The following is a 26,834-nucleotide window of genomic DNA, read 5'->3' as shown; positions in this document are numbered from 1 at the left end:
TCTAAATATAAAACTTTTTTTATAGTGTAATTTATATTATAAAAAGAGTCATATATTTAACACCTGAGGAATATCATTTTTCTGACGAATTTTGTATCAGTTTTTTTTATTACTAATGTGTCATTGTCATGCTTCGAAACGTTATTGAATATGTTATTTCATGTTTTGTCTTTTAATAATGCACTCATTAATTATCAAAAAATATTTATTTAAAATATACTGGAGACATTTTAGGAAAATACCTCTTTTTTGGCCGGCTTTAGGAAAATACTATATTAATTTTACAAAAACTTAAATTTTTTTAATAATTTTCTAAGTTCATGTGAAAAATATTTTTCATACTAATGTCAACTTATAATTTAAAAAAATAAAATAAAAGATCAAGTTACACCAGGCGAAGTAGCAAAGAGTTCAACTTGAGTGAGTGAGAAATGAGAAAACAAAATATAAGCTCCGCAAACACAAAAAGCATAAAAGAAAAGGACACAGAGTTAATTTAAGGAAAAATCATATCATAGGTACCTCTATTTTTTCTCAATTTTTAATTTGGTACCTATATATTTTTTTCTCTTAATTAAACATTTAATTTTATTTTTTTTAACAACATTAGCTCTTATAATTTTGTTCTATTGGCATTTTTAGTTTTTATATAAGGATTAATGATGTTAATTGAGCAAAATTAAAGATTTAGTTAAGAACAAAAAACACATAGGTACCAAATTAAAAATTAAAAAAAAATACAGACACCTCCAATATGGTTTTCCCTTAATTTAATAATTTTGGTTTCTTTCACCGAATTATTAACAACTTTCATACAAAGTAATTAAACTATAATCACATTACAAAACTGAAAAATTGGTGAGATTGCACCGAATGCATACAATTTTGGATGAGAAATAGATGAAGGCTGCAGTATTTACATGATATTATTATACTACTACCTCTAGCCATTAATATAAGAGTCAATTAACTAATTTAAATAAATTAAAAAAATTAGTTAAATTAGTTATTTGTAATAAATAAATGTTGTCTTTCCTAAAATATCCTTACTATTCAAGTATATTGATTAAAAGTACTATTATTACAAGGACTATCTTAAGAAAAAAATAATAAATGTGAGAGATAACATGGATCGAAATTTTATATTTACGACCAAAATAAAAATCAAATAAAGTCTTATAATTAAGATCCTAGTATATCAAAACGACGTTTCCCTTTCTTTTTCTTTTTTTTTCAATAGTCAAATCAAACATGGCCCATTGAATGGGGGCGAAGACCTTCTTTCTCTTTTTACACTTTTGTCTTCTCCTTTCATGAAAGCTATTTTCCTTTCGTCATAGATTACTTCTCCCCCTTCTTTTAAGATCCCAACAATTACCTCTTTGTCTCCAGTCAAAAAAAAAAAAAACAATTGCCTCTTTGAATTTACAACAGACTTTGACTGCGACGGATCTTCTGTAGAGAACCTAATCATCAAAGAAGATTGGTAGGTGGGTTTACTCTCTCACCAGACCTTCATGTTTCAATCTCCCCTATTTTTCCTTTTTCTTAATGATGGCCATGGGATTTTCTTTGTCATAATTCACAGACTCGTTATACTCTCCAACTAGAAACCTCACACTTAAAAAGGTTTTAAAAGAGGTGTTGGTATATCAGTTTTGTTGATAGTCAAATGAGAATTTCTTATTTATAAGTTTGAACACGGGCCAATGTGTTATATATGTATTATTATTCATGTTCTTTTTTTTAAAAAAAAAAATAAAAGGTCAATTTTGTTATAAGTAAAACGATTATATCAAAAAGCTCAAGGAAGGTAGATAACTACTATTACTTGGGCTTAGCCTATATCCAACACAACAGCAGTAAAACAGAGAGAAATAAGAAGCACTGGATGTAAAATATGCTCCAGACCCACTTCCCTTGTTGTCAGCAGACCAAAGTCGCCGTGTAGTGTTACCTTTGTCCTCCGGGCATCCATGCAGTGTCCCTTTTCACATAATCTATTTTCCCGTTCTCATCCGTAGCCTCATAGGTTCTTTTTAGTAGGAAATATTGAAAATAAGAGGTGAAGACCGAGATTAGAATAAAAAAAAATTATTAAAAAAATATTTAACATAAGTAATTGCTTGCTACTCAAGATTAAATAAACTCGTACAAATAAGACTGAAAAATACCATGAAGGAAAATATTATTCTTTAATCTCACCTATATGAATTTATCCCAATAACAAGTAATTCTTAGTACTAAATACTCTCTTAATATGTTTTTTCGATCACAATTCCAATCTTTTTCAATAATTCTCAATGTTTCATGCCAAATAGGATGATAATGTCTCTGTAATTTAATGCGCCTAGAGCTCACATCATTATAATCGCCAGAAGACTTTTCGCTTTCGCGTCATGTTAGGTTGGTTCTGAGACCCGTCCAATTTGCATGCAAAGCCCCACTTGTCATTAACATCGAAGATGGTCGAACTCCAAAACCGATGAGAAATTCGATACCAACCAACATGATTGACATTCCAAACTCTAATCCATCTACCCAAGAATCTCATATTAGCATTTAAAGACAAGGAAGGACCAGACTGGAAAGTGTTGAACTTGCACCGACATGGGGATGAAAGTTTTCAGCCGAGACAAGAAAGCACAAACGGTGGAGTGAATCTAACATGTTGAAAACCGGCAAACCTGTGCCAGTGCCACATGACCAATGCATCCACATCTTCAGCATACACGAACAATGCGTTCTAGGTTCTAACATCATCTCCATCTCTACCAAAAGTCCCATCTGCCAAGCGAAATCTATGGACTATGGGCACTGGCTGTCGGGTTGATATCAACACCTGGAAACGAAGACCTTCTCACTTGTGACTGGATTGAAAATCAAACTGCAAGAAAGTTCCCATTGCCCCGAAGCATGCACAATTATAATAATGTATAACGATAATGATCACTATCTCTTTTCTAAATGAGATATGCTTCTCTATAATAGATCCTCAACTTGTATGTGCCCACTATCCTCACTGTCAGATGTTGGTGGTTCTGATATATTTCAACAGTTTTTAGATGGAAAAGGAAACATATCAGAGAAGCAACAATCACAATGTTGTGTGGTAGAAACAAGTTATTTGCCTTTTATTTTTGTTGACCAAACATAATAGACACGAGTTCAAGGAACAGAGCATCATTCCTACCATGAGGGCATATGTTTATACAAGGGAATTGCGGGAGACTGGGAATATACAGTGACTCGGGGAAGAGCCTGCTAAGGTTACAGATGTCAAAAAAGATCTTTTTATCTTCTCTTTTTTATCAACAAATCGGATTTTATATGGCTTGGTTCAAGCTCTCGGGTTAAGGGACCGTTCAATTTCTTCTAGAGAACGCCCTTTAGTTTCTACTACGAAGTAACTGGCAAATGCTGCAGCTAACAGGGAAACTGCTCCAAAGCCTGCATATACTGGTGCAACTCCGAATTTCTCCACCAAATCAAGAAAGAATAGTCCCACCACGAAATTGCAAACCTGGAGGTATTTATTAGCATGTAAGTTTAAATTCACCGTACTTGGATCCTCAATTGAGAGATCTTGTAAATTATTCGATTAAGCAATCGGAGCCATTCAGATTTGGTTGGCCAGTTGTGAAATTTACAAGATCCTTCAATTGAGAGAACCAAGTTCATGAGATAAAAAGCGCACATTACTATGAGCTAACACCCACCCAATGGGTTGAAAAACTGAACCCCATGATCTTTCCACGTGTCCTGGTGCTGCTAAGCTCCGGGATAATAATACCAGTTACTGGTCCAGCTCCAATTGCAAAGGAGAAAATGTACCTATCATTGTATATAAGAAAAATGCATCATACATGTGCCAACATTTCAGAAAAAATCGAAGACAAGATAACATCCCAGATCATCTTTCTTTGTGTGTGCGTCTGACATTTTATTCATCTCAGAATATCTGTATACCATCCTCTATGGACACAAGCATTAGGCCAACAGATGAAAAATAATCATTCTGATAAATTACTATCTCACAACAAACAGTAAGTTATTCAACTCCACATGATATAAGGACGGATGAAGGATCTCGTGTACAGTCCTTAGCTGCACCTCATGTCCATCTGTTTTTTTTTTCCCTCAATTGAAAACCGAAAAAATAGTAGTACAATAAATTCGTTGGACTTAGGCAGTCATGCAATAGAGCAATTTTTCTCTTTTCACTCTCGCATCTTTTTTTTTTTTTTTACGCAATGCTACAGTGTTTCTTATTCCCCCCTGATTATGATAAATAATCTTTTCACTGCACTTTTATGAGCATCAAGTGATTGCTTACATGACAGTTCCTAGTATAGGTAAGTTTTTGCTGAGTTGTTCATCTAACGGAAAGTCAACAGCATAGACCACAAGAAACATTGAGATTGCCTGCAGGAAACAAAGTCTTGACTAGTTAGGCAAGTAATAACACCTAAATCAGTCGAAATAAAAAAAAAAAAAAAAAATCTTGTATCTTCCTGAAACTGCAGCCAGTGTCAAGATGTTTCAAACATCAGGAAAGGAGAGAAAGTAGGGCAGAGAAAAAACTTTACAAAGATATAGCGTTAATCCAATTCCTTGAATTCCATGAGTGTATGCGTGGATACACATATTTGTTCACATGAGATTTCATAGACAAAAGTTATTAACATTTTATTAATACTCACCATTCCTATGTAGCTTCCAATTAGAAGTTTCAGTCTCCCTTGTCTATCAATTAAGTATAAAGAACAAAGTGCGCCTGGAAATAAATAAAAAGAAAAAGTTCCCAAAAATCGACATATGATTCCAAGAATACATTTTGAATGGAATATGAAAATGCTGTCCAGACTGCATACCTGCAAAGTTGGTGAGTCCAACAAACAAGCTTGCAAAAGCACTGCTACGAACTCCAACATCTTGAAAGGTCAATGATGAAAAATAGAGAACTCCATTTATGCCAGAAAACTGCTGGAGTACAAAAAGGGCAGCTCCGATAAACGAAACTGCAATTTCACAAAACACAAGTAGGATTCATGTGGCATGTCTCCAATACGTAATGCTTAAAACATGTACTTTTTTTTTTTTAACAAACCACAGGACTATTTCCCAGAACTTAATGAAGGATGCGGTACTATTTTAACACGAATAGAATTTTCCAGTTTGCCATGCATAAAATCCTATCTTAAAGTAACAGCCAAAACCACCTTGACACGACCTCTAGAATGCGGTTCCTCTAGGATCTCTGTCCAGCCGCTGTCCAAGTCGCTACCATCACTCTTGCTGACTGATTGAAAATCTTCAATTGCTTTCTCAACTTTAGATGCTCCCCAAAGTTTACGCACAACAGTTTTAGCATCATCTAACCTCCCAGCCTGAACAGAAATATAGACTATTAAACAGTGGAAAAGTTTACAGACCCTGGGGCACGGAAATAACAAAGTCTTACCTTGCACAGCCAGCGTGGACTATCTACAGCAAACTGTATACCAAGTGCAACAAAAACGCCAGGGATGCTTGCAATATAGAGAATAGTCCTCCACCTGAACAATGCAATTTGTTATTTAGTGTTTGCTTGGGGTCCCCCCCCGGGGGGGCCCGGGGGGGTTGATAGAGAAACCCCTTGTTTGGTATTTATTCATCATTATCTTTTAATGTCCAAAAGCTTTTGCTCTCCAGTCAAACGCTTTCAATCAAGGAAACAACAAGAGACAAAACAAAGAGTCTCACCAGTGGGGATCAGTTTCAGAAGGGATTCCCAGAGATAGTGAAGTGATGATGCCAAGACATGTTCCAATTTGACATAAGGACCCTAATGCACCTCTATAATTGGTTGGGGCAACCTACAGCACATAACAAAATGGCAAAAAATTATTTTTAAAAAAAAAAACAGAGAGAGAGTGAGAAGAACACAGAATTGCGTTTTTAAATTCGTTCCTCTCACCACATAAAAAATTAAACAATTGTATCATGTTCATACTAATTCTGTTGGAAGTATGACTGTATAATTCCACTTTTTTATTTGATCTATGAGATGAAAATAGCCGTTCAAGTTACTGAATAAGCACCGCAGATTAAAAAATAAAAATAATAACACAAACTCAGTGAGGCACCGCAATACACATAATAATCAGGAATTTTGAAGCATAAAACGTATAAAGCTAAGGTTGAGATCAACAAGTACCTCGGATATATATATTGGAACAAGAACTGTATTGACACCTATACCTAGACCAACAAGAAATCTTCCCCACAGTAGCTCATCCAAGGAGTGTGCATTTGCGCTGTCACAAATTAGCCAAGGTAAGGTCATAGATATCCTTCCAAGGAAGTCCTTATAGTCTGAAGGCAATATATATTTGACTATTCAAGGAAAACATATAAAATAAGAAAATGAACATGGAAGGATAGACAAGCTAGTTCTATATCATTAACGTTTCTGGCACCTGGAGTTTGCATATCGCAAATAGCACTACAAAATATGTTTTTGCCCAAATATTCTGGCGCCCCTCAGGCAAGCACAAAATAATTAGATTAGCACAACTGAGTGTGGGAAGAATACAGGGTCACATTGACTCTAACAATTTCAATGTCCACCGGATTAAAGTATGTTACCAACATAAATTCCACAAATGATGTATATTACCTTAATATTGCACCAAGAATTAAGGGTATTGAATCAATCTGAAATGTGCGCCGACAACCAAGCTTATCCACCAGAGAACCAGTGCTAATGCTCCCAACAAAAGCACCAGCAATAAATATGCTGACCACAAGCCCCTCAAGGATTGAGTTTCCCTCAAAACCAAGTTCCCGCGCAATGGAAACAATAGGGCCATTCATGACTCTGCAAGATATGCATTCCAATAACAGAGTTTTAGAAGGCCAGAAAATTTAAAAAAAAAAAAAAAGACACGCTTATACCACCAATTTTTCAGCATGATTATGCAGAATGGCAAGAAAAATCAAGGAACATAATAAGAAAATACTCAAATATCTTTATTCACATTAAATAGTAAGAGCTAAAATCACAATAACAGCTGTATCCTTTATATAGGCAACACAAACAAACCAATTAAATTAAAATTTAAATCTTAACCAAATTAAAGCATTATTACTAAACTAAAAGTCTAGCATGAAGTAAGATTCTCACGATTAACATTCAAGGCTATAAGATTCAAACGAACTATAGTCCGCGCAACACTTCAAAACCAAAGGGATTTCCTTGTGAATTGGGCATGCTCAATATTATGATAAAACAATTCATAAGGTTTCACTTTACTAAATCATAGGCCCATGATGCGGTAATAGTACTTCTGTGGAATTCAATCAAAACATCAGGAACCATTATATATATATATATATATATATATATTAAAAAATACTGTTTTATAATTTCTACTTCATCTCAGTCCTTCAATTGAATATAGCGTCATTGAGATCTCATTTAAATACACCTCTGTAGATAATTCGAAGTATTTCCTTCTACCAGAACTTAACAAGAGGAGTATAAATACAGGAAGTAGAAAAACTGACCCAATATGATATCCAAATGCAAAATTCGACATTGAAGCAACCAGAACATGAGGAAAAGCAGGTAACCATCCCAAATCAGATTTTTCATCACCCGTTTCCTGAGTTGAAAGTTTTCCTTCATCTGAAACATCCATAAGTCAAACTCAGTGAGTAAATATTCCAACAAACTAGTTTGAGCGCTGACAAGCAGTGTAGGACCTTGGCAACCAGTCTGTGACTCCGGAAGCTGCTTCTTCGTCGCTGAAACCTTGAGCTTACGAAGCCGAGAGGGAAAATTGGCACATGGTTTGGTTTTACTGAAAGAAAAGGCAAGTGGCTTCGGATTTGGAGATACAGTGAGGATCGCCAGTACCTGAGCCGACGGTTGCTGAATGGCGGGTGCCAGCCACATCGATCACGGTTAACGGCGGCTTCGTTTCCGTAAATGGATATTTAATTAATTATAAGCGAACGTCTTCGGCCCAAAAAAGGGAAATCGGACGTTGACGCTTTTTCTCACGCCCTCGCGGCCTCGCCCACGAGGCCACGCTCCGTAACTGCGTAGTGCGTAGAGCCGGTAATATGGGCCAACCCGCCGATTATGGATTGGCCCGTGACGGGCCTGAAACTTAACGGGCTGAGCTTTTTAAGACCGCTTTCTGACGGGCTGGGATTTTATCAACCCGGCCCGCAAGGGTGGGTTGGCGGGTTAGGCCCGCCAACCCGCCAAATTTTATTTTTTATTTTTTACTTTTTTTTAAATAAAACCTACTCAAAGTCTCAAATTCCTAAATACTTAAAATAAAACATACAAATAGAAATTATCATAAATAAAACATGGAACCCATCCAAAGTTCCAAGTTTTAAGTTTCAAATATATCAAAATATTAAACATATGATTAAATGAACATGATATGTCCTTAATAATTTAACAAACATCTCAAATTAAAACATAAATCCAAATTAACACTACCAAAGTCACAAACACAATGTCACTACACAAATCACTATCAAGTATCAACTATCAAGTGCTCAATCATCACTCATGAGCTAGGGCAAAGGCGCAAAGCAAAGATAGAGAGCAGAGAGCTTGGGGCTTTGGACTTGGGACTTGGGAGTTGGGACTGGCCGAGGGCGACTGGGAGACTGGGTCTAGGAGAGTTGGGAGTCTGGGAGGAGTGCGACACGCAAGCAAAATGTGAAAATGGGACCATGTTGGTGTTGCCGTGTTAGACTATTGGACATGGATTGCTCACTGTTGCACTGTGGACTAGGCCAAGAGTGTAGAGACTGAGAGGCAAAGGGAAAAATTTGCCCAAAAAAAAATGGTTAAACGGGTTGGCCCGCCAACCCTGCGGGTTAGCCCGCCGCGGGTTTGGGCTTGGCGGTTATGGGCTCAAAACTTCCATTTTAAAACGGTCCTAATTTTTATCAACCCAACCCGCCACTTGTTGGCGGGTTGGTGGGTTGAGCCCGCGGGCTCAACCCATATTACCAGCTCTAGACTAGTGCGTACGCGACTTGCTTTCTTCGACTTTATCTGGCGTTGGATGTGGATGGGCCGCATTATTATCTGGGCAGGAAGATTTTTAGTTTTTAAAATACTACCTCCGGTCCTTATTATAAGACCCCGTTTGACTTTTTATTTGGTCCTAATTATAAGACCCCAATTCATTTTGTCTCTTATATTTATGCATTTTTTTCCAAGATAATCCTTCTAATAATGATAGTTCTAGCCAATATACTTAATAGCAAGGATATTTTAGGAATGACAACACTTATTTATTACAAATAACCAACTTAACTTACTTCCTTAATCTCCTCAAATAAGATAAATAGATTAGGGTCTTATATTTAGGACCAAAATAAAAGTCAAATAAGGTCTTATATTAAGAACCGGAAGTAGTAGTTGGCAAAAAAAAATCGCTATAAGATCCCAAAAAAAAAATTGTAATCAATGACAAAAATCTCATAATAAGCAAACAATATGAAACTTTTTTTTTTGGTTACGCATACCTGTCTTTCTATTGAAAGTATTCATATTCAAAGCATCGTCAGTATTAAACGTAAATATCTCTCTCACCGAAAATTAAATATTATTTTATTCTGTTATGAAATATTAGCCTATTTCGTTAAATTTAACATCTACTGGTTGAACAATATGAACATGTTATCATTTTTTATATCAAAACTTGTTATTGTATCCCTTGGTGATTGTTAGGTTAGTATATAAAGAAAGTTGTGTTGACTTACATGCTTATGTAAGTACTTGATATAGTGCCTTGGAAGCTCATAATATTTTTTTTTTCAAAAAATAGTAATGAGTGGCAAAATAACAGGAGAAAAATACTTGAACAATATGAATAGTTAATGTATAGCAATTGAAAAACATTATGAGTGAATTTATTGAATGATTGTGGTCTTATTTAGGATAAGAAATTATTTCGATTGAAAAACAACAGAAAAATCAACTTAAAAACAGTTATTTACATATGCATGTGTATTCATACGCACATCAGATAAGTAGATATAAGTGCAAAACAGCCATTGGGCGAATGCGAGTTGGAGTTATCATATCAACTAATAAATGAGAAGGGAAACTCCCCCCCCCCCCAGTTTGCCGCAATTCCATTGTCCTTAAGGTAGAAAATTGGTTGTCTATTTGGATTAGCTTGAAAGAAAAGTACTTCTGCACTATTCGATATAATATATGAAAGGATTTTATCTTGTAAAATGTGAAGATGGTTATTTTAAGAGATGGCAAACACACTCAAAAATCTGCCAATGTTTCATGAAAATCAGAGTTCTACTACTCCTGATGTCCCTGGTATAAAATCAGCGAGTGCTTTTTCAGGCTAGACCAATTTTGAAACCAGAATTGTTCCCTAGTGAGAATTGTTCCTTAGTGATACCCTTCTCTGTTTTTCTCACCAGATTTGTACTTGGATTTAAGAACTAGTACTCAAAGATCACTTTCATCAAGGTTAAGGTGCAAATTGACCCTGAAAGTTTTTGCCTTGGAGTGTTGGGTATCTTGAAGTATTTTTTGGCTCAGTGTAGCCTTGAAAGTCTTCAAATCATAGCAATGTCGCCATGATTATTATCTAGGTTAAGTTTGACTGTTAGTTAACCAACTATACTGAGTTGACATGTCCACATGTCATCCATGTCATTTTCTTTCTTCTAGGTTAAATATGCAAATTTGTTTCAGAAGTTTTTACTCTCAGAGTGCTTGGTATCCAGAAGTTTTCAAATTGTAGCAATGTTGCCCCCACTGTTATCCATGTTAAATTTAATCATTAGTTAATCAAATATGCTGAGCTGATAGGTCCAAGTATAATCCACCTCATTTTTTTCTAAAGGTGAGGATTTATTACTAACTCTAGAAAAATTATTGCTTCTATGTTTTCCAAACCCATGGCTATTCTTGAAATTGACTTCATCATTTACATTTTTCAAGAATTCTTGTGAGCTTCTTCTCTATATATATTATTTACCATATTTTTATGCTCTACTTTTATCTTTATAAAGCCACTAAACTAAGAGCAAATGACAAAATAATATATATGTGGAAAAAGTTGTTTTTGTGGGGAGAAATGGCATTAAGGTTATGAACTAGGAATGAAGTGGATAACTTGAAAAAGAATAAAGTGGATTACATGTGGACTTATCAGCTTAGCATATTTAGTTAGTTAATGGTCAAACTTAATATGGATAACATTTGGGATAATATTGCTACAATTTGAAATTTCTGGATACTTCGTGATCCAGAGTAAAAACTTTTGGGATAAATTTGCATCTTAACTCAAGAAAGAAAATGACGTGGACAACACGTGGACTTGCCAACTCAGCATACTTGGTCAACTGACAGTCAAACTTAACCTAAATAACGGCCAAAGCAACATTGTTACGATATGAAAACTTTCGGGGCAATATTGAGCCAAAAAATACTTCCGGATACCCAATGCTTCTAAGCACCAACATCTAGGACAAATTTACAACTTATTCCTTTTTATTATTGGTGAGTTTTCAGCAAAGTATTTGCTTCATAAGTTTCTTTATTGCTGCTGGTCCTCCTTTGCTTTTCTCCAAGTTTGATCCCTCCAAGGGAATTTTCTACTTTCTTTTTCTATCTCAATGAGAATAAGTCTCTTTGGTAGCTAGCATTATCGTTTGCACATGATAACTGGAATAGCTGTAATGACAGCTTTAATTAGTGTTGTTCTTCCAGCCAGTGTTTAATGCATTTTTTTTAATATTTCTTCAAATCCTTTTACAAACTAACTCTTTTATATAATGTTAAATCGGGGTCATTCATTATGACACAGTTATAAGATAATGCAGATATAAGTTTTCCGGCACACCTAGATAGTCCTTCAAGTTCAGATAGCCACGTAGAGATTTGGTTACTATGATGAACTTAGATCTTTTGTTTCACAACAAATGCACATTGAGTGAAGAACAGAGGGGGAGGGAAGAAGTCATTTTTTATTGTCTTTTCAAAAATAAGAAAAAACTTTCCATATACCCACGTTATTCTAATTGTTCCCTCCCTTTTTCAATTTAAAACAAAAGGTGAAAATCACAATTAGAAACCCAAAGGTTCTGTTATTTGCACAAGAACCCCAAAGTTAATGGGCTTGGATCCAATCCACCAAGGGTGAACTGGCCCATTTTCCTATATCTCCCACTCACACTTAGTGGATTAGATGTCATAGGTCTAGTCTCTTTCTCTCCCCTTAATTTCATACTTAGTGTTTTATAGTGACCACGTGGGCATGACTTATTCACTCATGTGTTTGTATTAGAAATCCTTTTATAGGACCAGCACAAGTTACCCTTTCCTTCATGTAGCTTGAATTTTAAAATTATGCCTCAGATGTCCTATATTTACCTATATACACTTTTTTATGGTAAATCTAATCCCTCTCGAGTCAATGTTTGACTCAGATTACCTTCCTCGTATGTCTAGTGTCCACACTCACAATAACGAAATATCATAAGGGACATGTCGCAAACACTATCATAGATGTGTATATTGCAGTTAATCTTCCTTTCGTCCAAATATCACTTTGATATGAATTAGTCGCTTTCTTAGCATAATACCTTAGATCGCATCTATTATGACCGTAGGAAACATGCTAAAGTAGCAGTCACTGAAACGCATCTTCATGACATTGTCAAAGTAAAAAGACACCAATGGGAGGATTGTTCCTCCTTGGGACTCACACAGCAACGAAACAGGGATCTTTCACGTGCTTCCCTTTTTGCGGTTCTTCCAACACATGTGGTATGAAACACATGCTACGGTATTACTCTTTTATTATAAAAGCGTATGTCGTTTTGAACTTATTATTAATACCATACAAACTTAAGTCTAGGAACACTCAGTGTCTAAACTCAAATTCTTCAGCTTTGCTTATATCTATGACGTCTACATTAAAGAGTTTGTTATCTGGCTACAATATTATAGAAGTGGGATTCTAAGGTTCGATCCAATTTTATTTATGTGGATCTCATCTTGACTTGCTACACTTTAGTCAAGGCGACATATAGTTTGTGTTTCTTTCCTACCATATCAGCATTCTTTGCCGTTTTACTGGTGAACACAAATGTCTTATCTTTGCTCACTCCACTTGAGAGGTCAAAGGCGGTTGCTTGTGTGAGAGAGCCAATCCTTTTTAACCTGTACGACATACTAGACATTGTATACTTCCATACAGACACATAATAATGACCAAAAAATATAATTTTATTAATTATGAAAGCATATTACATAAGGTCTGTATATTACATTTTACACATGCCAAGGGCTTGCACATGTTCCTTAAAAACTTTCTCGCCTATTGGCTTTGTCAGGGGGTCTACTACCTTAAAACATTAATACCTGTCTTTTTTTTTTTTAAAAAAAAGAAGAAATTATTATAAGTTTTAAAAAATAATATAATTATCCAAAATTCTAATGAAGAGCAATAAGAACTTATAACTGTCATTTATTACACTTTTCATTTATTTTGGGATTTTTTTAATATTACATTCGGTCCTTCACACTACACTGTGATTTTCTCTGTTGAAAAAAACAAAATTCCAAGGTATGAATAGGAGAGGGACCACATTGGAGAAGAGCGCCCCAAAGAAAAGGGGCTGTCATATGCGGAAGCGCAAATAGAGGGGCTTTTTTTTTTTTGTTGGTCAGACCACATAGAGGGCCCTGAGGAGTGAGGATTTGAGGCGAAGGGGTCCCTCTGGCCTCTGGGGATTGGCAAAGTAGACAGCCAAATTCCATCCCCGCTCTCACACCGACACCCCTTCCCACTGTCTCGGAATCCCCCGTATCCACACCTGTCACTCTCTTTCTCTGTTTGTTTTTTTTTTTTGAAAATCTCATTTCTTATTTTTTTTTTACCAGCAAAATCTCATTTCTTATTAATTTACTACTCCTCTTGTCTTATTTATAGGATAGAGACAAGATATTTTTTAGTCATATTTACAAGATAGTAAGAGAAATTTTTTATATCAATATATAATTTATCTTTCATTTGTTATTATGTTGACTTTGATTATATAAGATATTACATTCGGTCCTAATTATAAGATATTATTTATAGACTATAAGTGAGGTCTTATAAGTAGAACTGGAGGTAGTATATTTATATTAAATAGAAATAAAGTTATAAAGTTATTAAATTTTAATAGAAAATTAACAAAGTTCAAGGTTTTTTTTTATATGTGTGAAAATTATCAAAAGTTTTTTATAAATAAAACCAAAGTAGTATTTTCTGTCATTAATATATAACCCAGTTGATTAGATTAAAAAGGTTAAATAAATTATTTAAATAATTTATATTTATTATTTTTAAATTAATTTGCATAATTTATAATCTAATGATACGTATAATTATTTCAGAGAGATCATGCAATATATATTATAATTAAATATTTTTTTGAGATTATTTAATTTTTTTAAATTAGTTAATTAATTGGGATCTTATATTAAAAATTACGCTTTGAGGATAGTATTACACATTTACACTGCATTTCTCTATTCATTCATTAATGTGCTTCAATTAAAACAAAGTCCTCTGCATTAAGAAAGGTATTTTGCTCTCTGGGCGCTTGCCCCCTTGATTTTTTTACTTTTTTTGTTTTTGGGCCTGAGGCCTCTTTTCTTACCAAAAAAATAAGAAAAAAAAGAAAGGTATTTTGCATTTGATCATCTCGGATTTGATTCCCACGTTCATCATATATCCTGAGATATCACACATTAATGAATCCCGGCTATTTATCCTATGGATCTGTGGCACTCAATTAAAAAAATGAAGCCATCTAAAGGAGTCATCTTTCATGCTGTCCTTGATTATCTCATTTCAAGCAATTACTGTATGGTAACGGCAACAAGAGTTTTATCTCATAAAAAGCAAAATATTTTCTTAAGGCATATCATGGGGTTTGCCAAACAAGTTATAATGAATTAAATCTTTTTCCTTTTATTATACATACATTTTTTTAAAAAAATTAATTCCCTTCCATAATCTCCTTTTATTTATTTTGATGATTATTTATGATCATGATGAGCTTATATATATCTCCTCTTCAATACGCACCAGCAAAATGCTCAAAAAATTTCTTCTTTTTTATTTTTTTTCCCAATTCCGAAGCCTGTAAGCGGTGTCCTTTTCTTGTGATCCAAAATCTCATCGGCACAATAAAAAAAGAAAAAAAGAAAAACCCTAGTGCTGCTAATAATACAGGACTTGTTTGGAGTTCCGTTCCAAACGGACTTTTAAGTAAATTCACATAAGTTGAGATAAAACTCTCATTATATATTTATTTCGTATTCTGTAAATCATGTTTAAAAAGTTACTTATAAGTCAATCCAAACAAGCTCACAGTATTTTTCAAATTTTTTGCAATGTCTAAACCATAATGCAAAAAGAGAGAAAATAAGGATTGAATAATGCATGCACTCCTTGGCGATGGTGAGAAGTCAAAAAGAAGATATGATAAAATTATTTTCTTTAGTTATTTATGAAATAGTATTTAAAAATCTAGTAATATAATATATTTGTACATAGAATTGAAGAAAGGCCAACGCTTTTCACTTTATAGGCGACATGCATGGGGAATTAAACTCTTAAAGCATGTTTATGCAGTCACTGCTACTATAGCATGGTCAGCCATTATAATTATGTCCCCTATTTATTATTAAAATGATCAATTAATTTCTTTTTGTCTATAATTATGATGCTCATGATAGTGCATCCTACCAACTTTGACTTGATTGGTGTAATCAACATTCATCATGAGAGCTTCTATTTTTTTGCGTGATTTTTCACCTAATAGATTATATTCATGTAAAGTTGAATTTGAAACCAGACATTTAAAAACTACCATAGTTAAATTCGCAATCTTACACTTAAAAAAAACTTAGGAGAGATGCTTAGTGATCGACAACATTAGATGAGATTCCAAATACTCCTTTGGTTCTTAATATATAACCTAATTATTGGGTTACTTTTAGTCCTAAATATAAAACATATTTATCATATTTATCATTTTTTCTTAAATTACCTCTATGGATACTTTCTCAACCATAATCAAGTAAAAGAGAGAGAGGGGATATCAAGGAAGATGATTGTGGTATTTTAGAAAAAAAACATGTTATATTTCTTATAATCAACTAACTGACCTAACTTTCTTAATCTAATCAAATTAATTAAATAGATCTTATATTAAAAATCAAAGGAGGATAACATAAATGTATATGTGCGTGTGTGCATTTAAATGATACCACCTCTGGTCCTTAATATAAGACCCCGTTTGACTTTTAGTTTGGTCCTAATTATAAAAGCCCAATCCATTTTGTCTCTCATATTTATGTATTTTTTTCCAAGATAGTCATTCTAATAATCATAGTTTTAGCCAATACACTTAATTAGTAATGATATTTTAGGAATGACAATACTTATTTATTACAAATAACTAAATTAACTTACTTCCTTAATCTTCTCAAATTAGTCAACTAGATCTTATAATTAGGACCCGAGGTAGTATGAACCAAGAAAAAATAATAAGAAAGACATGCTTAATGTCATTGAACGGAATGCTTTAGCCATGAGAGCTTCTTCCATGTTTCATTTCATTTATTTTCAAATTCAAGTTATTCGATTACGTAGTTTAAAAAAAAAAAAAAGCTGAAATACTATGATATACTAATAAAAATTAAAAAACATAAAATTTAATTTTGTTTAAGTGATTCTTATTGCCAATGGTTCTTAATTGACCTGATGATAATTTTCAAAGGTATAATTTGTTGTTTTTAATGGTATAAGGATGTTTTTAATAATATTTTTTGAAAAGCAGAAGCAATAACTTCGATATACTTCAAAAAAATTTAAATATTAAATTATTTTCGAATAATTAATGCTTGATACGAATCGTTAGATATTATTTTTAAATGTAACATGCGATGTTCTAAAATAAAATGACATCTTTCTGTGGTGGACATAGCAGTATCCAAAATCCTATGGTCATATTCAAACGATTTTGATAGTGATGCATGGCTGTCAATGTGATTATATATATATATATATATATATATATATATATTATAAACATTATTTTCTTCATAAAAAAAATCTTGATCACACAAAACTTATTACAAGTTTTCAGTACTTGGAATTCGATTATTTCTTTTTTTGCCAGCTCAATCTGATTATTTCACAGTAAATATATTATTATAATAAAATTATATGGATAAAATGTATAAAAATAAGTCTTTTTTTTTTCATATTATTTTTCTTATATGATTTCATTTGTAAAGCACTTTTAACATATTCACCAGAGAATTAAGAAAAATCTTTGCCCCATTAATCTATCTTAAAATTTAATAATTTTTCAACTTTACTTTAATACATACATACTTTTCAAAAAGAAATTTATATATTCCACATAATAATAAATTAGAGATAAAATTATAACATGCATCTAATAAATTCAGTGATATGATTTATATTCAAGACATTTAAAAGTACATGATGAGGAAGCAAGTGAATCAATTGATGTGAAGTCCAAGGAATTCGAAATTTGAAATTCAAGGCCAAGAGCAGTCTCCAATTGTCGGTTATAGCGTTCCATCTAAATTAATTGAATGCTATTGAAAGAGAAAGGCGTACTGTATATATATATAATGAAGTTGAACAAATTTATATATGCAATAAAATTCTTCTATATCCAGAATAGTTTGGAATTTATTTAACATTCTATAATAAATACTGTGAACGTTCGTTGGCTTTCTCCCTTTTGGCACATTCTTTTTCTCAACTTAGCAAATTCAAATTTTTTAAGAAATTGAAACTTAAAATTTTAAATATGTGCATATATGCATGTAAGTATGTAGAGTTGGGAGTGTTTGGCAACTCCCAATAGTACTTAAAAATAGTAATTTTACACTAAGAGCAAGATAATTAATTTAAATAAATTAAAAAAGACTAAAACAATCAATTAATTATAGTAAATATGATATAACTTTCTTAAAAACCCATATATAATATTATATTATATATTAATATATGAGTTAGGTAAATTAATTTAAAAAATAATAAAAAAGATCAAAATTTTATATTTATATAATCAAATCAAACTTCAACTAGCTATTGTAGAAAGCGTGGGAGGGATTGAATTTTTTTGGAGTGAGAAATAACAAGATGATAATTAATAATAAATGCTTATTTTCACACATTTAGAAACTAAAAAAATTTCACGAACAAACTTTAAAAAAGCATGTACTGGTTGTTTGTATGTGATCTAAACTCTAAAGCTAAAATGGGTTTTATGTGGTTTTGAATATTAAAAATTTAGGAAAAATCATTTTATGCAAATTTGATAATATATGAAAAGCTTTTTTTGCCATCGATAATATATATCAGGTTGAGTTCATCCATTCAATTATAAAATTAATATTGAACAATATATCTCCTAAAGCTCGAATCTGCATTTGTTTGTGATATTCGACATCACATGGTTATCACAAAAAGAAAAAAAGAGAAAAGAAAGAAACTTTGTGGAAATTTTTTTTAATACTAGATGCATTAATTTTTTTCCTTAATTAGTAATGACCATTATGATTAAATGAGACTATATTTAAAATTATTTAACATTTATTGGAAATATTAATTAAGCAATATTATCATGGCCCATAGCATAGCATTGAAGCAGCACAAGAAGGAAATTTTAATTTGGCGAAGTATAAGAATAAAAGCATTTAGTTCAATATTTCCCGCCCGCAAAAGAGATGGAAATAAAGATTTTTAAAGAAGCTAATAATTATCAAAACAATCCTTTTGTCTTTTCAGATTTGGGCACTCTCCTTTAATTTAATTTACCCGTCTCGTCTAAGAATGATGCCTAATAGCAAGAAGCCGAATATAACCTTAATAGATTGAATTGCTTGATTGATTAGAAGAATCAGTGTTCTTGGGAGAATAACTTAAGAATAAAAATGTAATTTAACTCATATTTATAATATTAAATTCATGCAAATGAAATAAGGCAAGAAAGATGTTATTATCGGCAGATCATCGAGCGTAGGAGACAGAGCAGGAAGAGGGACAGGTGGAGAAATAATGATGGAATTGCATGTGGTAGGGTAGGATGAGCTTTGAACCATGTGTAATGTAGGCATACACTGCTATTTTAACAAAAATAAAATATATATATATATAATTAATTATTAGGTAATTTTCATGTTCATCATGGACATATCTATAAATTGGAACATATATTTAGAAGTTAGTTATTAGTTTTACCCCTTTTTTAATATTAATGGATTTATAGATGTCATGCTAAATTTTCTCTAGTTTGAATTGAGGTAAGGTGGGTCAAATTAGATAGGTATAAAACTTTCCTAACATCAATTTATGTACATACGGTTTGGTGTGGCATTTGCACAAGTGAAATATTTCCAATATGTTTTATCTTAATTTAGATCCCATTAACTTTGCTTCAAAAATTAATAATTTTTTTAATTTTTTCCATTTTTTTATGCAATACAATTAAATATGAGCATGCACAAATATGTTAATACCAACTCAGACCCAAGAGCTCATCCAAACATATAATGGATAGCACTGGCGCAGGGCAACTACCCATTGACAATTTTACCTCTATTTGATATATACAATTATACACTTTTTTTTAGCAATACAATAATGCACTTTCTAGGAAAATAAAAATTTATCATAAAAATTTAATAATATGACTTATAAATGAGTAAAAAATCTTTTCTCTCACTTACATATAAGACTAGGTAAGCATTTAAATTTTATTTGATTGTACCTACCACAAAGAAAATATTACTTGTATTTCTTAACGTAAGAGTTAAATAACTGATTTATAAATATTAAAAAAATCAATTGATAAATATACTTGGTTTTTCTAAGTTGTTTTATTTAGTCTTGTCTATCGAAACTATCCCTCATAGGACTTTTCTTAACATTTATAATCAACAAGACTATTCTAAAAAAACATATATATAAATTTAGGAGACGAGATGATTTGAGGCCTCTCACAAATAAAAAATATAAATTAAAATCTTATATTTAAAGTTAAAATTTAACCTTTAATTCACTCTTATAATAAGTGATCCAAACTAGTATATTTAACGATTTTAAAAATGTGAGAAGAATTGTGAAAGAAGCGAGGATGATAAGATGAAAGCGTGTGAAACGCAACAAATGAGGAGGGAGGGACTTTGCTTTTGATGCAAAATAGTGACCAACTTTACCCACAAAAGACCTAATTTTGGATCACAGCAAATAACACACAAATGTGACAGACGCAACCATTTTGTATAATTCAGATGCAGCTTCACTGTGGGGTGCATTTATGAGGCCAACTTAGCAAAGCCCTCCTTCCAAGAGACTTGTGTTGGCTCACGAACCTTCTTTCTCTCTTCACTTCTTTAGCTCTCCATCACATTCCTTTTTCTATATCATACTTGTTCATTCTTCCCTTTTCTTTATTTATATCTTCTTCATTCTATCCCATCCTCTTCCTTCAGCCGTTTTTCCCTTTTAAATAATAAGACATTGCCCATTCAGCCACCCCTTCTTCTTATTCATTTATTACTCCCTATTGAGATCTTATATGTAACATCTCATTAAAGATTTATGTTGACCTTAAATATAAGAGATCAGTTCATTTTATCTTTTAAATTTTATGAATTTTTTATTAAAAAATATCTCTATAGATTGCGTATATTAGGCAGGTTTGTGTTAAGGAGTAATTTTAATGCAAATTAAATAGAGAGCATTAAAAGTTAGAGGGAGTATTATATATATAAAAAAATTTAGATAGATTGAGTTTTGAGGGGCCACCGTGGTAGAAACAAAACCTCATGATTAAAAATTACTTCCAAAAGTATTTAAAAATTACCTACTAATGATATCTTCTTGTGAGTAGAAATATTTGATTGTTTATTTTGATATTTATACTAAATTGAGACAATTTATGAACTTACTGTATTATGATTTTTAAAATTTTTTTTGTAAGAGTCTGATTTTTTAAAATGATTTTTTTAATAATAAATTGTTGAGAATTATTTTTAGTTGAAAATGTAAGAAATTTAAATTCTGCATTATTGGAAAACAATCGAAATTTAAATTCTGCATTATTGGAAAACAATCGAAATTTGATAAACGAACGAAATAAGGATTCGTCCAGGGATCCAAACTCTTGTCTAAAGTATCTTTTTCATTGGAATGATTTTGAACACATATTTTTCCGTATCAATCTAATTCAACAATATTTCCTAATAAATTTAACCAAAAGCTCAAAGGCTAAAATGCTAAATTCCGTAGAATAAACGAATTTTAATTTAATGTACATGTAAATATTGTACACTATCAAAATTTGATAACAATAATGATTAAGAAAAATTCTGTATAATTTAAGCAATGAACAGATTTTGTCTCTTCTTAAAAATGGAACTAGATATCTTTTAGTTTTTATGCACATTGTACCCTCTAAATAAATATAACAAGACTATTTATGTTAACTAAATTGTGATCCAGACTTTATAAGTGATATTGTTAATAATAATTAAAAGAAGAAGACGAAAAAAATATGGACAGATAGATATATACGTTGGGGAACTAATCTCCCGACGGCAAAGTTAAATATGCAGAATTATGGCCATAAATAGAGGGAAAAGCCACTTTGAAATTTGCAGTGTGCAGCAGACTTCCCACATTAGAGGCGCTTTTCCTCGTCAGGCACAGAAGAGAGAGAGAGAGAGAGAGAATTGAGGGAGAGAGAGAAACATCAAAGCTTTGCACAAATCACGCTTCTGTTGAAAGGAAATATGGCTAGCAAGGGAAAGAGTTTCACATTCATGTGAGACTCCCACGCAAAAGTGGGAACCTATAGCCATTGACACAAGGCAAAGCTTTCAAAGCTATTTCAAACCACTTGTGAGCTGAGAGAGTCAAGAGGCCTCACTTTTCCTTTTCCCCAGTTTCCCTTCGCTCCTAAAACAAGGAAAAAAGGTTTTTTTTTTTTTTTGGTTTAGGAGGGAAGGGACCTCAATCAATGGAGGAGAAAATTCAGTTTGTAGTTTTTCAGCATTGCTGGTTTTGCCTCTTCTTCTTCATCGTCTACACTATTACTTATACTGTTCAAGCTTTTGATTATGCCGATGCTCTGTCCAAAAGCCTTCTTTACTTTGAAGCACAGCGTTCCGGGAGGCTGCCGTACAACCAGCGGGTCTCTTGGCGGGACCATTCTGGCCTCACCGACGGTCTTGAACAAGGGGTTAGCTCGAATTCTTAACGCCCATTTCCCACAATTCGTTCACATTCCGAGGTTGAGCTTTTCTTAGTATGCCAATCGCTTTCAAAGATTGAAGAAGGTTCGTTTTGTGCAGGTGGATTTGGTGGGTGGGTATTATGACGCTGGTGATCATGTCAAGTTTGGGCTTCCAATGGCGTTCACTGTCACTATGCTCTCATGGGGTGCTATAGAGTACAGAGAACAGATTGCAGAAGCCGGTGAATTAGAACACACAATGGAGGCAATCAAATGGGGCACTGATTACTTCATCAAAGCTCACACTAGCCCGAATGTGTTATGGGCAGAGGTAGCTGAATTCATATGTACACATGTTTTTAAATTTGAATTCTTCCACACGCAACAAAACTCATTGTTATTCAACTAGAAATTGATTATCAGAAACAATTGTTGTGTGTCAGGTGGGTGATGGAGACACTGATCACTATTGCTGGCAACGTCCAGAGGACATGACAACATCACGGCAAGCTTACAAGGTGGATGAACAAAATCCAGGTTCAGATCTGGCCGGAGAAACGGCAGCTGCCATGGCTGCCGCCTCCATAATGTTCAGAGAAACAAACCCACATTACTCCCACCTTCTTCTGCATCATGCCCAAGAGGTAATTAAGCTCTCAAGTTCTTGATTTGTTCTGTATACAGAAAAAAGTTTCTGCTGAACCTGGACTGCCACTTTTATGAACAACATTTGAATCGGAATAATCCAAAGTTCTCTAGTGTAAATGTTAGCGAAACAAAGTCAAATTTGAGGTTCAAACATGTTATATTCTCCTAGAGACGGTTAAGGTATCTCAATTCATGATAAGTATATATTTTGTTTTGTGTAGTTGTTTGAGTTTGCAGACAAGTATAGGGGAAAGTATGATGAAAGTGTTGGAGTAGTGAAGAGTTACTATGCGTCGGTGAGTGGATACATGGACGAGCTTTTGTGGGCAGCCATGTGGCTTTACAAAGCCACCGACAAGAAGCAGTATTTTGAGTACGTCATTTCCAATGGTCATAGCTTCGGTGGCACTGGTTGGGCCATCACTGAATTCAGCTGGGACGTGAAATATGCTGGCCTTCAAGTCTTAGCATCAAAGGTATGGGAAAAAAATTTTTGAACTCAGTTTCTCTGTGTATATATCAGTCCCTTTTCAAATTTGACTCTTTTAGTTTATTAGAACAAATTTGAAGGTAAAGTTGCCTTGAATCACTCTCTGTTGTCTAATAACTGTCTCCTTCCAAAAGGGGTCAAAATATAATGGTCCACAATGTCTTCTGCTTTAATTTGATTTTCAAACCAGTTTTTGTTTTTTACTCCCCAAGTTCCTCAATTCTCACATGATTTCAAAATTGGATGATGGACCAAATCTTCAAATCTTGGCACCTTCATGCTTGGTTTCTAAAGGTCATACATGGAGTGTGCACTAATTAAGGCATATTATCTGTTGAGGTTAAAAGTTTAAAACTGGAAGAAAATGTAGTCAAGCACAAGCCATGTGCTACTGGTTCTTCGTATGACGGTACAATTAAAGTGGTCCGTCTCATGGCTGAGCCAAATGTCCAAATATTAATGGTGGCAAACACTGAATACCTTACTTTTTGATCCAACAATATATTAAATTTTTCTTTTTACTTTTGAAACATTAATATTTCTTACACGTGATTCAGGTTTTTCTACTACGTTAAAGTTGTATAGTTATTTATTTTTAAATAAAATCATATTTTATCTTGTGAGATTGTGACTTGTACTTTCATCCCAATTCACACTAGCACTTGAAAATTAGCAAATTATGTATCGTATATTATTTTTTTTTAATTACAAAAGTAAATAAAAAATTTGATTTTATTTTAATGAATATAGATAGATGTCTATCAAATATGCGATGATGTGAAAAATGTCAAAATGGTAATAATTGAGTCCACTAATTGGTTATCTGATGGGCATATATCTTGACCCCCAAATCATGAGGGCAGTGAGATTGGAGTTGCGTGCCCCACCTCCACAGATAACCCTGTCTCCTGCGGAGGGCATAGCATACCCTTTTGTTTTATTATTATTATTATTTTTGGTCTTAAGTGAAATTAAAACAAACAGAGTGATAGAAACTATTTGTACTCATGTGAATCTTGCATAAATAAGTTTTATGTTTATCTATTTCTTCTAAAATTCATTTGAAGATATAACTTCTATCCAATTAGTTGGGTTGTGCACAGTTAAGAATCTAATTCCCATAGAAGGCCTAACATGATGAGAGGGATTCTGAAGTCTGAATTTGGTGAGGTTGGTGAATTTACATTGTCTTTCTTCTTCCTTTTTTCTTTTCTTTTTAAAGTAGACATGTGATGACCAACTTTAGAGGGATCCATAACTTCAGAGGATCTCATTCCCATGTCAAAGATAACTTTTTTAGTGGTAGTGTAAGATGATGCTGATATTGGGTTGAAGATTGATACACATGGCCCTCACATGCCTTGGTCCTGACACCTAACTTTCGAACAGCTAAATGTGAGGTTAAATTGAGATTCTTGTGAAGTTTCTATGGATGGCTAATCCAGTCCATAACTTTGAGAAGTCCGTAGGATCTGTGAATGAATGATGAGAATTCATTTATGACATTGCTTCATTGATTAATCACTTTGCAGTTTCTGGTTGAAGAAAAACACAAGGCCTATGCTGACACGCTTGAACAGTACAGATCAAAAGCAGAGTTCTTCATGTGTTCATGTCTGAACAAGAACAATGGCAGCAGCAACAACAACGTGGGCCTAACCCCAGCAGGATTACTCTACATTCGTCAATGGAATAACATGCAATACGTCTCAACAGCATCATTTCTTCTCACTATATACTCTGACTTCCTTCACAACACAAACCAGAGACTCACCTGCAACGGAGTAACCATTAGCCCTGAAGAAATTCTAGGTTTTGCCAAGTCACAGGTTGACTACATTTTGGGTTCTAACCCCATGAACATGAGCTACTTAGTGGGTTATGGGTCTAATTACCCCAAAAGGGTTCATCACAGAGGGGCATCAATGGTGTCCTACAGAGAGAATAAAGGGTTCATAGGGTGCACACAAGGGTATGACCATTGGTACAGTAATGAAGAACCTAACCCTAATGTTGTTGTTGGGGCTCTGGTTGGAGGGCCTGATCTTGGAGACAAGTTTGAGGATCGGAGGAATAACTACATGCAGACTGAGGCCTGCACATATAATACTGCTCCTTTGGTTGCAGTTTTTGCCAAGTTACTGGACTTACAGAACCACAACTTGATGGTTCCTGAGTCTGCTTCTCTTATGGTTGCTTCCTTTTAAGTTAATGATATGGTAAATAGTGATATAGTATTCATGTTTCACAAGGCAATTTTAACTTTCTAAGTTATTAAAAATATATATTTTTTCCCTCCTCATTGGTGATTGATTTCGTGGCAAACGCGGAATAGGAAGTCCTGCTCACATGTATTCATTATTTATTAGTGCCATACAAACTGCTGATGGTTGGTGATGATAGATATGTGGTCTTCCGGTCAAAAAAAAAAAAAAGATATGTGGTCTGTTATTTTCAAGGGGAAGTAGAGATGGGGCAAACTTGTCCCTTTCCAAAGAAGAATACATCCAAAGAGATTGGGCCTTTTTCTTTCTCTGTCTCTTTCTTTCATTCGGCCATATGTAGTGGAGGTGGCTAATTCTAAGTAGACATCATCCAAAACCTAATTATAAACTGAAATATACTCTTTGTTCTTCATTTATTATAGAGTACATTATTTATCTTTTTTTTTAAATGTGTATATATTAAATAGGGTTAAAGTTGAAAACTTGTTATATTTTAATGGAGAGTTAATATAGTTTGGGATTTTTTTTTTGTCTGTGTGAAATATGTTGTAAGTGTCTTATAAATAGTATCATAGGAGTATAATTTATTGTTATACATGAATATTTTAAAAAATTCATGTCAAGATTTGTTGGAATTGAATAGTTTATTTAACTTTTAAATATATTTAAATTAGTTAAATAATTTTTATATTAATGAGTGAAATTTTAAATATTGAGAGTATTAAGAATTGACCCTTAGCCTCTCTGTCTATAACTCATCTTACTTCTAACACGTGAAAAGGTATGATTATTTTAATAAGAATATTTATTTACCCTGTTTCATTTGATGTCAAATGAATGTCAAATTATTGTTTAAACAAAAAAAAAAAGACATTTCAATATCCTCCTGTTCGGCCCGTCGACCACGGCAATTAATGGAAAATTAAAAGGGAAAATGACAGATAAAGAAGGCTGAAATAATAAAATGCCAGAATGGGAAGCTAAGCAAATGTATTACCAGATAGGGAAGTGTTGCCTGATTTGGGATTATGCAAATGTTGCACAATTACAAAACAGCCCCTCATATGCAAACCGAAAAAGTGACCGGTGGAAGTGTGGAAGTTGTGGCGGGAGCTGGAGGAAAAAGTTGGGAGGGA

The 26,834-nt window shown here is 33.3% G+C and overlaps 2 protein-coding genes across 2 annotated transcripts; one reads left to right on the top strand and one right to left on the bottom strand.

Moving 5' to 3' along the window:
- Positions 1-3,110: 3,110 nt before the first annotated feature.
- On the bottom strand, positions 3,111-8,052 carry LOC114717050 (probable plastidic glucose transporter 1). Its single transcript, XM_028902125.1, has 12 exons — positions 7,750-8,052; positions 7,552-7,672; positions 6,662-6,862; positions 6,200-6,299; positions 5,746-5,858; positions 5,465-5,558; positions 5,234-5,390; positions 4,875-5,021; positions 4,704-4,777; positions 4,337-4,425; positions 3,720-3,834; positions 3,111-3,523 (listed from the first exon to the last, which is right to left on the bottom strand). The coding sequence occupies exons 1-12, from the start codon at positions 7,940-7,942 to the stop codon at positions 3,341-3,343; spliced, it is 1,587 nt and encodes a 528-aa protein (XP_028757958.1). The 5' UTR covers positions 7,943-8,052; the 3' UTR covers positions 3,111-3,340.
- A 13,821-nt stretch (positions 8,053-21,873) lies between these two features.
- On the top strand, positions 21,874-25,852 carry LOC114717062 (endoglucanase 11). Its single transcript, XM_028902146.1, has 5 exons — positions 21,874-22,341; positions 22,454-22,666; positions 22,779-22,979; positions 23,205-23,459; positions 25,006-25,852. Exons 1-5 carry the CDS (start codon positions 22,120-22,122, stop codon positions 25,678-25,680), a joined length of 1,566 nt encoding a protein of 521 aa, XP_028757979.1. The 5' UTR covers positions 21,874-22,119; the 3' UTR covers positions 25,681-25,852.
- The last annotated feature ends 982 nt before the right edge of the window (positions 25,853-26,834 follow it).

This window comes from Neltuma alba, unplaced genomic scaffold (assembly GCF_004799145.2).
Source record: "Neltuma alba isolate B1F8T4 unplaced genomic scaffold, ASM479914v2 tig00011705_pilon, whole genome shotgun sequence".
NCBI classification, from domain to species: domain Eukaryota; kingdom Viridiplantae; phylum Streptophyta; class Magnoliopsida; order Fabales; family Fabaceae; genus Neltuma; species Neltuma alba.
This window is presented reverse-complemented; position numbering and strand designations above follow the sequence as displayed.